This window comes from Chiloscyllium punctatum, chromosome 3 (assembly GCF_047496795.1).
Source record: "Chiloscyllium punctatum isolate Juve2018m chromosome 3, sChiPun1.3, whole genome shotgun sequence".
Classification (NCBI taxonomy): Eukaryota; Metazoa; Chordata; class Chondrichthyes; order Orectolobiformes; family Hemiscylliidae; genus Chiloscyllium; species Chiloscyllium punctatum.
In genome coordinates this window covers 91,332,369-91,348,668 of record NC_092741.1, presented here as the reverse complement: position 1 = coordinate 91,348,668, position 16,300 = coordinate 91,332,369, and the positions used below count along the sequence as shown (strand labels likewise).

The following is a 16,300-nucleotide window of genomic DNA, read 5'->3' as shown; positions in this document are numbered from 1 at the left end:
GAGCAAAGATGTTTTGCTTAAATTGTGTAGAATGTGCCAGGTGTATTGTGTGCAGTTCTGATTCCCTCACAAAAGGAAGAATACACTTGCCAGTGCAGCAGAAGTTCACCATACTGATTCCTGGAATGGTGGGACTGTTCTATCAGGAAAGATCAAGGAGGCTGGGCCTGTACTATATTGAGTTTAGAAAGATGAGTGGCGATTTCATAGAAATGTAGAAAATTGTTCAAGGAATGCAATGTAGCTGTAGAAAGAATGTTTCTCCTGTCTGTGGGTGCTAGAACCATGGTACACAGTCTTGGAATAAGAAGAATACTATTGAAATACTGAGGAGGAACCTTGTCACTCAGTATGGTGAATTTTTGAAAATCTGTGCCGAGAGGGCTAGGGACCTTAATCATTAGTCATTAAGTTAAAAATTTCCAGTTACTAGTGACATCATGGATTATGTGGATAGCACAGGCGTATGATTAGACAGGATCTAGAATGGGAGTTCAGACTTGAGAAGCTGAAAGGCTAAATTCCTGCTTCAGTGTTCCTTCTCATTTTCTTGCAGGCTGCGTAGTCCTCCAAAAATCGTACATGACAGCCACTTCTTCAACGGGCAGCTGTTGCCATGATCGGTGTAGACAAATTAGACAGAACATTGCTGCTGTGTTCCAAAAAGCACTGGATTGGAATGTTTAACCAGTTTTCTGATTCAACTGGGAAACTGAGGCAAAAGCAGATTTTATACAGAATTTCTCAGACTGTACCTAAGTTTTTTTTTAAGTGAGCAGGACCACCACAAGATGGAGTGTTTATTCATCTGACATTTTCTTGTTGATGACTTTTCAGATTTTAAATAGAATTGCAATAAATAAACAACATAAACATTAGATGGTCAGCCTAGCTAGTTGTTTATATTTCACGAGTCTCCTTATTTTCAATTCTAATACATCTGAGCCTTTCATTTAACCATCTCATCGTTGTTTTTATTTAACACCCCCTCTATTTTCCTTTCAAAACCACCTTCAATTATTTGTCTAACTGTTTCAGTAGTAGTAATATCCATGTTTGAAACAACAAATAAAGAAATTTATAAGGATGCTCTTCCAACCGAAAAGTAATTTGTATTCATAGTTTTGGATCGTCTGTTGTGGAAACATTCCACAATCCTTCTGTCAAATCCATTCATAATTTTAAAGATTTCCCTCTTATCAGCTCAACACCTTATTTCTATAGGAAAATAAAACCCTGTTTTGTTCAAAGGTTTGAATACCACTTATCTCTCAATTCTGGTACCATCTGTATGAAGTCATATTTGAACGTTGTCTGGTGTTTTTATATTGATGTTGCAGTATGGCGACAGGACAATGTGCTGTGCTGCCTGACCAGAATCTGACATGATTTAAAATGTTTCAGTACTTTTGAACAAATTTCATTTGTCAACTTTGAAGCATAAAACTGTAGGTAACTTTTCCTTATCCATGTAGCCTCTGTCCCAATGGGATATTATTGTAGTCCTACTAGAGTCTGAAGAAAGTATGCAATACTCCCTTTAGAATACTATTTCTTTTTAAAAATGGGCATCTTGTATGGTGTCATTGTCTGCTGTCATGTTGTATCGTTTTGACAATTTCTGTGGCCGTATTGTTCTGCAGTAAGTAACAAAAAGTTGGGGACTTTGTCATGAAGAAATGTTTGAATTTACTATTCATTAAATCTATTAAATTTGTGATTTTATCCTCCAGTACTCCTAGTATGAAAAGCACTGATGGAGTTTTTCTACTGCATTTCATGTTGCAAAGTTGTCATTTCATAGAAGCCAAGTTGTGTAATGCAAACATTGGCCGTCAGTGAGAATTGGAAGCTGAATGTTTGCAATCCTTCCAACCACAGGAGTGGTCTATCCTTAAGTGATGCCGGTCAGTAATGAATAAGTGAGGAACCCTGAATGACTATCTTTTCCCTCCCTGAACTGTGTACTGAAGCCAGCCTGAGCATTATGACCACCTGCAATGTAACTTCGTTTATATCGTTTGCTGTTTGTTACCTTATCCAGATGAGCCATTTGAGACCTGATCCTGGTACTTGGTAATAAATACTAGCTTTATCCACCGCATCCACAACCTTGTTAAAAATTAAAATATTTTGTATTGTTTGTTATTTTGAAGATGTTTCATTAGCTTTCCAGTCAGTTGTCAGTAACTTCAGAGGTCATAACCGACAGTGCTATGGACTCCAAACTGAAAGGTGGGATTTTGTTTGTACATATATAAATCTTCGTAAATAAAATTCTCCAAAGGCATTCTAGAGTGGTAAGGAAGCCAAAGTTATGTATAAAGAATTACAGTTTGTAAAAGAGCAGTCCGAGGGAAAGAGTTCAATGTGAATAATTTGTAGTGCAGTAGAAGACTATAAGATAGAGGAACAAAATTAGGCCATTCAAGCCATCAAGTTTACTCTGCTCTTCAATCGTGACCATGTTTCTCAACCCCATTCTTCTGCCTTCTTCCTATGACCCTTGATCCTTTTAGTAATCAAGAACCTATCTCTCTGGTTTTTAACTACAGTCTGACTTGGCCTCCTCAGGCTGCTGTAGCAATGAGTTCTGGTGCCACCACTGTCGTCAGAAGCTAGTTGCTGCTCATTGTTGCTCACGGCTGAAGCATGATAGCGGATTGCAATCCAACAGGCACCGTAAGATAGAAGACCATAAGATATAGGAGCAGAATTAGGCCATTTGGTCAATCCAGTCTACAATGCCGTTCTATCGTGTCTATGTTTCAAATCTTTTGGATTTGCACATTAAACTGTGCATTTGCAAACTCTAGATGTTGCCGTCTGTTTTAAAGTTGTAATAGTAACATGCTGACAGTTTCACAATTATTACCATTGAAATGCACACTTGCAACTTTCGATAATTCTAAGATACAAGAATAGGCCATTAGATTCACCACACTCTGGCTGAAGAAATTTGTCCTCATCTCTGTTCTAAAGGGTCATCCTTTCACTCTGAGGCTGTGCCCTCAAGTCCTAGTCTCTTCTACTAGTGGAAGCATCTTCTCCATGTCTACTCTATCCAAATCTCTCAGTATTTTGTAAGTTTCAATGAGAACTCCATTCATCCTTCTAAACTTCATTGAGTATAGATCCAGAGTCCTCAATGATGCCCTTTATCCCCAGGATCATTATTGTATATGTCCCCTGGACCCCCTCCAAATCTAGCACATCCATCCTTTGATTCGGGTCCCAAAATTATGCTCAGTATTCCAAATGCAGTCTGGCCAGTGCCTTCTACAGCCTCAGCAGTGCATCTCTGCTCTTCTATTCTAGCCCTCTTGAAACAAATGCTAACACTGCATCTTCCTTCCCAACTGCCAATTGAACCTGCATATTAACCTTGAGAAAGTCCTTAACTAGGACTCCTAAGTCCTTTCAGATTTCTAAAGCCTTTTCCCACTTAGAAAATAATCTACTCTTCTACCTACCAAAGTGCATAACGTCACATTCCCACATTGCATTCCTTCTTTGCCCACTCTCCTGGCCTGTCCAAGTTCTTTTGCAGCCTTCCCACTTACTCAACACTTCCTGTCCCTCCACCTACCTTTGTGCCATCTATAAACTTTGCAACAATTTCGTCCGTTCCTTCATCCAGATCATTAATGTATAACATGAATAATTGCCACAGCACTGACCCCTGCAAAACTCCACTGGATGATGTCCTGAAAAGGACTCCTTCATCTCCACTTTCTGCCTTCTGCCAGTCAACTAAACCTCTATCCATGCCAATACTTTGTCCCTAACACCATGAGTTCATAGCTTAGTGCTGCACAGGAGGCTGCTAATTATGTCAAAGGCCTTAATCATAGAGCTGTACACGTGGAAACGGAAGCTTTAGACCAAGTTGTCTATGCCGACCAAATGTCATAAAATAATCTACTCCCATTTGCTACCATTTGGCCCATATCTGTCTAAACCCTTGCTTCTCATATACCCATCTAGGTGCCTTTTAAATGTTGTATTGTACCAGCCTCCACCACTTCCTCTGGCAGCTAATTCTGCATTAAAAAGTTGCCCCTTAGGTCTTTTTTACATCTTTCCCTTCTCACCTTAAACCTATGCCTTCTAGTTTTGGACTCCTGTCATTCCAGGGAAAAGATCTTGTCTCTTCACCCTCTCCATGCCCCTCATGATTTTATAAACATCTGTAAGGTCATCCCTCAGCCTTCGAAGCTCCAGGGAAAATAATGCCCCAGCCTTTTCAGCCTCTCCCTGTAACGCAAACCTTCCAACCCTGGCAACATCCTTCTAAATCTTTCCTGAACTCTTTCAAGTTTCACAGCATCCTTCCTGTTGCAGGGAGACCAGAATTGCACACAGTATTCCAAAGTGGCCTAATCGATGTCCTGTATACCTCCCAACTCCTATACTCGGTGCACTGACCAATAAAAGCAAGCATTCCAAATGCCACCTTCACTATCCTGTCTATCTGCGACTCCACTTCCAGCAATTATGAACCTGCAGGTCCAAGGTCTCTTTGTTCAGCAGCACTTCGCAGGACCTTACCATTGTGTATAAGTCCTGCTCTGATTTGCCTTTCCAAAATGCAGCATCTCACATTTATCTAAATTAATCTCCATCTGCCCCCTCATCAGCTCATTGGTCCATCTGATCAATATCCCATTATATTCTGAGGTAACCTCCTTCACTGTCCACCATACCTCCGATTTTGGTGTCATCTGCAAATTTACTAACCATACCTCCTATGTTCCCATTCAAATTATTTATATAAATGACGAAAAGCAGTGGACCCAGCACTGATTCTCATGGCACACCACTGATTCCTCATGGCCTCCAGTCTGAAAAGCAACCCTTCACCACCAAAAACCTCTGTCTTCTATCTTTTTGAGCCGGTTCTGTATCCGAATAGCTAGTTTTCACTGTATTCCATGTGATCTAACCTTGCTAACCAGTCTACCATGAAGAGCCTTGTCAAAAGCTTTACTGAAGTTCATACAGAGCAAGTCCACCACTCTGCCCTCATCAATCCTTTTTGTTACTTCAAAAATCTCAATCAAGTTTGTGAGACATGATTTTCCACACACAAAGCCATGGTGACTATCCCTAATCATCCCTCGCCTTTCTAAATGCATGTACATCCTGTCCCTCAGGACTCCCTCCAACTTGCCCAACATCGATGTCAGTCCATAGTTCCCTGGCTTTTCTTTACCATCTTTCTTAAATAGTGGCATCTCATTAGTCAACCTCCAGTCTTCTGGCATCTCACCTGTGGCTATCGGTGACATAAATATCCCAGCATTCACTTTCCTAGCTTCCCACAGAAATCAAGGTTATGCCTGATCAGGTGCTGGTGATTTATCCACCTTTTTTGCATTTCAAGGCATCCAGTAGCATCACCTGTGTAATATGGGCATTTTTCAAGATATCACTATTTATTTCCCCACTCTTTCCACTGGCTCTCCTTTGTCTAACTTGCAAGTTACCTCCTCAAAGAAGTCTTAGTAAATTTGGCAGGTATGACCTCTTTGAAGCTGACAAATTACAGTGGAGGGATTAATCTAGTCCATGAGGTAACTCAAATGCAATATCATTTAAAGCTTGTATTAAAAGAGCTTTGGTAGCCAAGGTGTATGAACAAAGTTTCTCACTTCTACTTAAAATCCAACAGAGAATGAAATAAGTAATTGTGGACAAGGTAGAAACAAAACTGTCCAAAACAGTTTTTAAAAACATACATTTTTAAAATAGATGTTTCTTTACCTTACTGAAGAAACTTGGAATTTCGCAAATATAAAGTGAGTTTTTCAGGGCCTGTGAAGCAATTCAATATTTATGAATTATTGAGGCTAGATTTATTATAGGATGAGGCCACTTGGCCTATCTAGTTCATAGTACCTTTCGTATAAAGCATTCCAGTCAGTCTCATTTCAATGCTGTCTCTCCCATTGCTCTACAAGTTTATTAGAGAATTAGAATTAAGGTACAGGCTTTAGAGAATGTTGATCACTGCCAATACCTTGGGAGAGTCCTGTCAGCCAGAGCAGCTATTGATGAAGAGATCCAGTACCACCTCCAGTATTCTAGTGCAGTGGTCGGCTGCTTGAGGGAAAGGATGTTTGAGGACAATAATATCAGATCCGGCACCAAGATCACAGTTTACGGAGCTGGGTGGTTCCTACTCTCCTACATGTCTCTGCGATGTGGACTTTCTACAGCAAACACCTCAAGGCACTACAGCAGTACCACCAATGTTGCCTGCACAAGATCCTGCAAATCCTTTTGGAAGAAAGACACGCCAACATTAGTGTCCTTCACCAGGCCAACATCCTCCGTATTGAGGGACTGACTACCCTTGATTGGCTGGCACATCGTCTGTATGAGCGACATGAGACTCCCCAAACAGGTGTCTACTCCCAGCTTCAAAATGGCAGGCAGGGCCCCAAGTGAACAGAGGAAGCACTTCAGTGATACCTTCAAGGCCTCACTGGCCCAAGACCAAAGTTGAGGCGGAGCATCCAGGAAGGCATCAAGCACTTTGAGACTTGCCATCCAGAAAATGTCGAAGCCAGGAGAAAAGAACGCAAAGCACTGCCACACCAATGCCCCATCCACCCCTTCCCATGACCATCACCTGCCCCAAGTTTAACCAAGCCTGCGGGATCCTCATCGGTCTGTACAGCCACGAACAGACTCACCCTGAGAGTGGAAGAGAGTTATCGTCTGTGAGGGACCATCAATAAATGAACACGTTTATTTTACTCCAGCATCCATCTGATTTCCTTTTGAAATCAACGTCTCTGATACCACCACTGTTGTCAGAAGCTTGTTCCTGCTCATTGTTACTCAGTGTAAAAACACAAAACCTGATTGCAATTCAGGAGATACTTCAACAGCACACCCCATGGAGAAGCAAATAGAATAGTGGAATCACTGACAGCACTTTTGGCTTTGCAAATTTCACTGTGCATTTACAAGCTCCCAGATATTGCTGTCTGTTTCAAAGTTTGAATAGTAACAAATGCTGACAGTTTCACAATTATTATCACTGAAACACACACGTACAACTTTCCATAATTACAAGGATACAGGAATAGGCCATTGAGACGCTCGAGGCTTTTCTTTCTTTAAAGTAGATTAAGGCTAATCTATAGTTTAACTCAAATTTTCAATTATTAGCTTAACCTGAACAAAAGAAGTAAATCTCCATCTCACATTTTTAATTGAACCAGTGTCCACAGCATCTTGATTTGTCCCCTATTCCCAGGTTTTGTCTCCTGTTATCTACCGTTTTATATATAGTGCTATTCGCTCTTCAAAGTTGTTAAAAAAGTCTCTGTATCGAATCTAGGCCTCTTAAATTACCCAAATTGTAATCAAAGCACAGAAAGAGGCTAATGGTGTGTTGCACCAGTCCAAATACTTATTCCTCAAGTACAGCGATCTACTTGATAGGTATTTTAAAAAAATAATTTAAGAAATGGTCTGAGCTTCTTCATTAGCCTTCATTATTTAAATTTGGAACTGATAACATAACCTTGTGCCATTTATTATTTTACATTTAACTTCCTTGTCTTTCTATCAGGGGTTTAACTCCAGCCCAGGCTGATGCTCAATTTCTGGAAAATGCCAAGATGCTTTCCATGTATGGTGTTGACTTGCATCATGCTAAGGTAATTGCTTTCTCCTTATTCTCTTGATGTTGTGGAAAATGAGGGTGACATCTTGTTCACAAATCAGTTCAAGATTGTTCTACAGATCGTTTTTGGAAGAATTACTGAACGACTTTGTCAATCTCAGAATTATTCAAATTCTTGAAACAGCAAGAGTTAAGAGGAGCATTCGTCCTCAAGGAAACCATTGATAATTTCATTAATGATTTCTACAGATTAGTGAAGAAATGCAACTAGACAATAGACAATAGGTGCAGGAGTAGGCCATTGTGCCCTTTGAGCCTGCACCACCATTCAATATGATCATGGCTGACTTCAGGTCAGGATTTGTAAGATGAGAATTGTTGTAGGAATTTTGCTGAGTCTTTGTCAGATGCATTACAGTCCAAACAAATCCTGACTCTCGAGAAAGCCACTCAGGTAGTGACTGAAGCAAAAGTCTGAAAGCAGTAGAGATTAACTCTAAGAGATTAATCTTGTCACAGGAGATAAGTAGTGTCCAGTAAAGAACGCAAGGCTCAAAATGTGACTGACGTTCGAAACTAGTACAGTGAATAGGACAAGCACCAGAGATTACAAGTCAGCACTGTGGAGCAAATTAAGCTCTGAGGCATAGGTAATCCCTGTTTTCAAGCAGAATACCCAATAATAGAAAACCTCTCTTATATTCAAGAATTCTCACTCTTGAGTAGGAAGACATGTCTTGACCTCTACCTTCTCCAAATGGCGGAATGACTTAAAGTTAACAATTAACTGGTTGAGGAGCAATTAAAGGACCAACAACAGAAGATAACTTGGACTTAGGAAAGGTTTGGAGGGCTATGAGCCAAATGTGGGTAAGTGGGACTTGCTTTATTTTGGAAACTTGGTTGGCATGGGCAAGTTAGACCAAAAGGTTTATTTCCATCCTGTGTGACTCTATGACTCTACCATACTAGAATATTCAATTTAGGCATAGTTTCTAAAGCATTGCTTTCAAAGAAGTATTGTGCTTTAGGTAAATAACTCTATCTCTGAAGGAGGCCATTCAATTCATTGAGTCCATGCCAACTCCTTACGTAACAGTCCAGTCACGTCTACTCCATAGCATGATCTCTACAGCCTTCCAAGTTGATATCCTTCAAATGCCCATTAAATTTGCTTTTGAAATCATTGACTGTTTCTGTTTCTGCCACATACATAGGCAGAGGGTTCCAGGTCATTACCACTCACTGCAGAAGCTAGTTCTTCTTCAAATGTCCCTTTTCTTGGCCAAAATTTTGAATTTGTCTCCCCTAATGTTTGAACCATGGGCTGATAGGAAAGTTTTTTTCCTTGCCTATCTCGTCGAAGTCTTGAATACTTCAATCTCCATGAGAAGGGGAACAGAAGCGGATGATTTAGCCCATTGAGTCTGCTCTGGCACTAATTGAGATCATGGACGATCTGAAAATCCCCAATTCTACTTCCCTGCTTATTTGCTTTCCATGCTGATTAAAAATATGCCCCCCTAAGCCTGAATATACTTAATAATCCAGCCTGTACAATCCTGTGTAGTAAAGATTTCCACAGATTCACCACCATCTGAGAAAATAAATTCCTCTTCATCTGTCTTCTTTGAGTGACCGCTTACATTCTCCTCAACTCTCCCACAAAGGAAACATTGCTCTAGCCTTTCGTGACTAACTATGAAGCTAAGTGAGTTGAAAGACCTACACGGAATGTTCTTGACCACTGAATGATGTGGACCATGGGAGAACGTTAGATTGGTGCCTAACATTCAGCTTCTCATACCCTACAATCAGGTGACCACCCTAGCCAGCAGACTTACTGTGCCCATGTTCCTTGAATGATATCACATGCTACCTTTGACTTGCTGTGCCAGGATCCCCTACCTAAAGGGTGTTTCTCCTGACTTAGATTTCTCCCCCTAGATTTTGAGACATGGCCATTTAATGGAAGCACATTCAGTGTGTTTGCATCAAGACCTAGTTAACTTTCATGTATGTGCAGGTATGTGGTTTAAGTGTTACTTGCGACTAAAATACCAGGCAATGATACCTGTAACAATTCAGAATCTAACCACATCTCCTCAACATTCAGTGGCACTTGCTACGTACTGTGGCTGTGGGATCAGGTCAGAAGTTAGAAATTCTCCAAGAGTAAAACCACCACCTCATTCTTCAAATTTTGTCCACCGGTTCCAAGATACAAATCAGGACCATAATGGATGGAATATTCTCCAGTTGAATGCATGCAGTCCAAAATGAGTTGCTTGATTGACACTCTACCTGTCACCTTAAACATTCACTTGCTTCACCACTGGTGCTGACGAGACAATACAGCAATTTACGAAGGCTCCTTCAACAGCACCTTCCAAATCATGACCTCAGTCAGTATCAGTGATAGGAACATTTTGAGTCAGTAATCCTGACCAAATTGAATCAAAGTTTGGAGAAGTCTGGATTATATGCAAGTCTGTATAGATTTGTTTTGAAGGTAAATTATATTTGACAAACATGATCCAATTATTTGATTAATGGAGTGGCTCACAACGTGACGGTGTATGGAATTTGAAACGATCTTTAACATACTGTCATCTGAAAATCTATTGGGCACAAATAAACTCCAAAAGATTAAAAAGCATTAACATCATGGATACAAAACTGGTTAAGGTGCACTTTGATGACCCATGTGTTTCTGGAGAAAAATGTACATTGCATGTTATGGTGATGTTCCCTTTAAGAATTAGATTTTTCAAGAGAGACATATCTGGTAAAACACCTTACTTCTAGGAACTAATCATGTGACCAAGTTACCTTTGAGATAAATAATAGAAAAAGGGTTGAGGGAAGCTAATTACAGTTGAGGTCACTTGTGTATGGTTCTGGTCTCCAGTGGTTTTTTATTTTAGTTTTGATACAGCTTACTGCAGGAACATCCCTTTTAAGCCAAATTCGATTGAAATTCTGTGTGCTGACTAAAAGCATTTTAAACTCGTGAGCCATTAGTTGAACATCTAAGGATAGCCTAGCTGAAAAGAACGGGAGAGTTTTAAATGCAGGACTCCAGTATTTGCGTATTGGAAACAGGAGAGTTCTGACCCAACATGTCCACACTTAAGATGCTAGTGATGCCTGTGTTGAATCAGAAACCTTCAACCATGGAGTGATTGAAGGAAATTTGAAGACAAAGCCTTTTCTGAAATAAGCAGAATGTTCAAAGAAACATCAGCCTTTATTTGGATCTTTAAAGCAGCCTTCTGAAGTGGTTGACCTTCCAATTTTTGAGAAGTGTACTTAGGATACACTTCAAATGGATGTAGAATGAAACGTGAGCTAAGAAATTTGGTTGAGAGTATAAGTAACTGTGTTCATTTAATTTTATATCTTTTAAATCACATCCTAATGAAGATAACATGTAGTTATTATATTCATGACTTTTTTTGTATAGTAAAGTTATTGTGTTCTAAACAGTGAACCTTGTGACTTCATTGGTTGGCATTATAATCAGTACTATGCTGATACATATTAAAGACCTGGATAGATAGGGCTTAATTTCAATATTTGCAAATGATATGCAATTCAAATGTTGCATGTATTTATGATAATTGACTTGAAAAGGACTTAGGCTGCAAAACAGGTGGAAGATGAATTTTAGTACAGAGATGTGGGCAGAGTTATGTTTTGGCAGAAGAATGCAGAGAGGCAGAAAGAAAATTTACAAGGAATTTAGTGAAAGTGGAATGGAATTAATCCAATGGCTCAAAAACCTGCACCAACACATTGGGCTGAATGGCCTCCTTCTGGCTAATCTATTTCAATGATACCTATCTGTCAGAAGTAAATTCTATCCAAGTCCATACTTTCACAGAAATTTTACATGAGATTAGTTTTGAATTGTCTGGGCAGTAGCCTTAATTTACTTGTGTAAATAAAATTCCAGCTATAAAACTGTAGGACAATATAGAGATTAGGCAGCATGTGTCTGAATTGTTAATTAAATTGCCCAGTTTGAGGGAGTTCCATCTTTAGTGTTATTTAAGTAATTGGCTTCTCCACATTATATTATATAGGACTACACAATCTTGACTGAGACAGACTTGATGCTGCAGTTATTATACAATATCCCTTTTGAAATTTATTGACAATTAACTTTGGTTCTGCATTTGTGGCTACTGTGCTCAATTTCAAGACCTGGAGTGCTTGCAGTTATTAGACATCAGTTGAAAAACCACCACTGCCTTTTGTCATTGCATGACATTCTGAAGTATAAGATCTGCCCCAGTCTCACTTTGGGTCTTGTTAATCACACTTTCAGTATTTGAAACACATTTTGTTGTCAAACATGTCCAACTCATTCCCTCACTAATCAAGGAGGTCTCTGGATCCGCTCATTGTGTACACTTAACTCAGGTCAGCAATGAAATGTGAGCGTTTTTGATTTTAATTATGACTATGGGACGTGAGTGTAATTTGTAAGGCCAGTGAGTATTGCATCCTATGTTTTCATATCATGAGAGGTATGTTTTGCAAGGGAGCCTGTAGATGGTAGTGTTCCCATGCACCTTCTACTCTTGTCCTTCTAAATGCTGCAATTGCAGATTTGCATGCTGCTGATGAAGGAACCTTGAAGTGTTAACATAGAACATTACAGCACAGTACGGGCCCTTCAACCCTCGATGTTGCGCTGCCCTGTCATACTAATCTGAAACCCATCCCACCTACACTATTCCATGTACGTCCATTTGCCTGTCCAATGACGACTTAAATGGACTTAAACTTAGCGAATCTACTATCGTTGCAGGAAAAGCATTCCATACCCTTACTACTCTCTGAGTAAAGAAACTACCTCTGACATCCTATCTCCCCTCACTTTAAAGTTGTGTCCCCTCGTGTTTGCTGTCCCCATACTTGGAGAAAGGCTCTCTCTGTCCACCCTATCTAACCCTCTGATTATCTTATATGTCTTTATTAAGTCACCTCTCAACCTTCTTCTCTCTAACGAGAACAGCCTCAAGGCCCTCAGCCTTTCCTCGTAAGACATTCCTTCCATACCAGGCAACATCCTAGTAAATCTCCTCTGCACCCTTTCCAAAGCTTCCACATCCTTCTTATGCGGTGACCAGAACTGTACACAATACTCCAAGTGTGGCCGTACCAGAGCATTGTACAGTTGCAGCATAACCTCATGGTTCCGGAACTCAATCCCCCTATTAATAAAGGCCAAAACACTGTATGCCTTCTTAACAACCCTGTCAATCTGGGTGGCAACTTTCCGGGATCTGTGTACATACATGTACATGGACACCGAGATCTCTCTGCTCATCTGCACTCCTAAGAATCTTACCATTAGCCCAGTCCTTTGCTGCAATGCAACCTTGTAAATGATGCAACTGCCGTGCCAGTGAAAATTAAACACCTTATGTTTTGGAAAATGTGTCAATCAAGTGCTTTGGTCTGTACATTATTGAACTTGGTGAGCCTACACTCCCAACTGTTACATTCTTCTCTTAGACATAAACGTATCAATCACCATAAGAACAGAACAGAGAGAAGTATTCAGCTCATTGAGTCTGTTTTGCTATTCAGTCGTGGCTAATATGTTTCAATTCTCCTACCTTCTCCCTGTAACCTTTGATCCCCTATTTATTTCTGTCTTACTCCACTCAATGACTTGACCTCCACAGCCTTCTATTGCAACGAGCTCCACAAATTCATCATCCTCTAGCCAAAGAAATTCCTACTCCTCTCGGTTCCAAAGGATCGTCACTCTGAAACTGTGCCCTTGGGTCCTAGTCTCTTCTAGCGGAAACATCTTCTCCACGTCCACTTTATCCTGGCCTCTCAGTATTTTGTAAAGTTCAATGAGATGTTCCCTCACCATTCTAAATCCATCAAATACACACTGCACACCTCGTACGACCAAGCTCTTCATCCCAGGATGATTCTTGTAAACATCTTTTTAACCCCCTTCAAGGCCAGCGCATTCTTCCTTAGATACAGGGCCCAAAACTTTTCACAATATTCCAAATGTGGTCTTACCAGAGCCTTATACAGCCAATGCAATGCATCTTTGCTGTTGTATTCTAGCCCTCTTGAAATGAATGCAAACGTTGCATTTGTCTTCCTAATTGCCAGCTGAATCTGCATGTTAACCTTAGGAGAATCCTGAACTAAGACTCCTAAACCTTCTGTAGTTCAGATTTCCCCATTTAGAAAATATTTTTCGTCTCTGTTTTTCCTACCAAAATGCATAATGTTATACATTCCCACACTGCATTCTGTCTGCCACTCCTTTGCCTACTGTCCTTGCCTGTCCAAGTCCTCCTAACAGCCTTCCATTTCTTCAACATTACCTGTCCCTCCAGCTATCTTTGTTGCTAAGTTTATAGATAACACAATGTTCTCACTTCCTTCATCCTGTTTGTTAACATATAATGTGAATAATTGTGGTTCCAACATTGACCCCTGTGAAACTCCACGAGTCACCGACTGCCATCCTGAAAAAGACGCTTTTATCCCCACTGTCTGCCTTTTGTTAGAGAGCCAATCCTCTTTCCTGCCAGTGCCTTACCCTAACACCAAGGACTCTTATTTAGCAGCCTCCTGTCCGGCACTTTGTTAGAGGCCCTCTGGAAATACAAATAGAGTGCATCCATTGGCTCATCTTTGTCTAACTTGTTAAATCCATAAAGAATTGTAACAGTTTTGTCAGGTTAGACCTCCCCTTGATGAAGCCATGCTGCCTATTTTAACCATGCATTTCCAAGTACTCAGCAATCTCATCCTTGACGATGGTCTTGGATCTTACCAATGAGTGAGGTGAGGCTATTATGCTATAATTACCTGTTTTCTGGCCCCCTCTTTTAAACAGAGGTGTAATATGAGACATTTTCCAGTCCTTTTGGACCCTCCCTGACCTCATTCTTTCCTGAAAGATCATCACCTCTGCTCAATCTCTGCAGCTACCTCCTTCAGAAGTCTGGGATATAGTCCAACCAATCTGGGTGATCTTTCCACCTTCAAACCTTTCAGCTTACCCAGCACCTTCTCCTTAGTGGTGGCCATGATTCTCTCCTCTGTCCCTTGACTCAAGGATTGGTGAAATTGAAATAATCTGAGCATTTTATTTGAAGATTGTGATGCCAAGGCAGACAGGGCTATGGGCCAAGTGCTTAAAAATGGGATTAGACTAGTGTTGTGCATTCTTTGTTTGGATGATAATTTAATTCCCACTTGAATGCGTTGATTAAACCTGCTTCCACCACACTCTCAGGCACTGCATTCCAGATCCTAACCACTTGCTATGCAGATTTTTCCAATGTCTGCATTGCTTCTTTTAACAATTATCTTAAGTCTGTGTGCTCTGATTCTCAATCTTTCCATTAATGGAGACAGTTTCTTCATGCCTACGCTGTCCAGCCTCCCCATCATTTTTCACAGCCCCGTTAAACATCTGCTCCACCTTCTTTTCTCCAAAGAGTATTGTCCTAATTTATGTAATCTGTCTGCAATCCTTTTATGTCATTGGAATTCCTTATTCTTGGAACCATTCTCATTAACCCAGCCTGGGCCGGGTTTTACTCCTTGATTGTTTTGGATTAAGCTAGGTGTGGTCAGCAGTATTCCATTCCATGATATAGTCAGTTTCTTTTCATTGCTGGTTTGCAATGTGGAGTGATGTGAATGGCTTGGGTTCAATTCCTGTACTGTCAGAGGTTACCATGAAGGACTGTCCTTGTCAATCACCACCAGCTGTCTCTCTCTCTCTCTCTCTCTCTCTCTCTCTCAGAGAGCAGCCCTATGACTTGAAAAGACGGTGGTCACTTTTATTGCAATGCACTCCTGACTTGTCTCGTGTAGATGGTGGGTGGGTTTTGCAGAATCAGGTGGTGTCAGTATTTATGTAGCTACTCTAGTTACATTTCTGGTCAATGATGCCTCCAGGATGTTGAATGTTAGGCTACTAGGAGATTCTCCCTTGTTGGAGATAGTTAATACCTGGCAGCTGTGTTTAGGTTTGGAATTCTATTTGCTTTGTTGATTGCAACTCAGGCTTAGTCAGGCTTACTAAATGTCAAACCCCTAGTAAAACTCCTCAATCCCTTTGTACTTTCATTCACAGGTATAGGTAGTTCTTCTATAATGCAATGGCTGTGTTGTTGTGCAACCCTGCATTATAGAGAAACAGCGCTTAAAGTGTTGGCGATGTAATTGCGTTGCAGCCAACACATGTTTTAAAAGTTTGTGCTTCAGAAACAATGTCCCCAATTTGTCAATCGCATTAATGAATTTGCATTAATGAAATAAGCAATTTAGCGGAATGACCTGTATGTTAAAAACATAAAGCTATCTACTTTGTCAATTCTTTTCCTCAGTGCACAGTTCCCTTCTCCATATTAAATGCAGTATATAATTATTTTGTCTAATTAAGTGTCTTTAATTCAGTTTAGCTTTTTAAGCTGTTCAGAATCAATTGCTCATGCTTGGTGTCTGTGTAAAGTTAACTATTTAATATTGATGGAACTTTAATGGTTATGCCTTTCCATAGTTTACTTGTGATTTTAACATATTGGAAAAATATAGGCATATTAGATTTGTCAATAACCTTCCTCTTTTTTATTAAGTTTTAAGTCAATCCAA

General features: G+C 40.2%; 1 protein-coding gene across 26 annotated transcripts in view; it reads left to right on the top strand.

Moving 5' to 3' along the window:
- epb41l2 (erythrocyte membrane protein band 4.1 like 2) overlaps positions 1-16,300 on the top strand; it is a 218,351-nt gene that overhangs the window by 159,214 nt on the left and 42,837 nt on the right. For all 26 annotated transcript variants that reach the window (XM_072556130.1, XM_072556166.1, XM_072556093.1 and 23 more), the window contains exon 8: positions 7,589-7,676. In XM_072556130.1, coding sequence (XP_072412231.1) covers positions 7,589-7,676 — 88 coding nt within the window. The remainder of the gene's footprint in view (positions 1-7,588; positions 7,677-16,300) is intronic.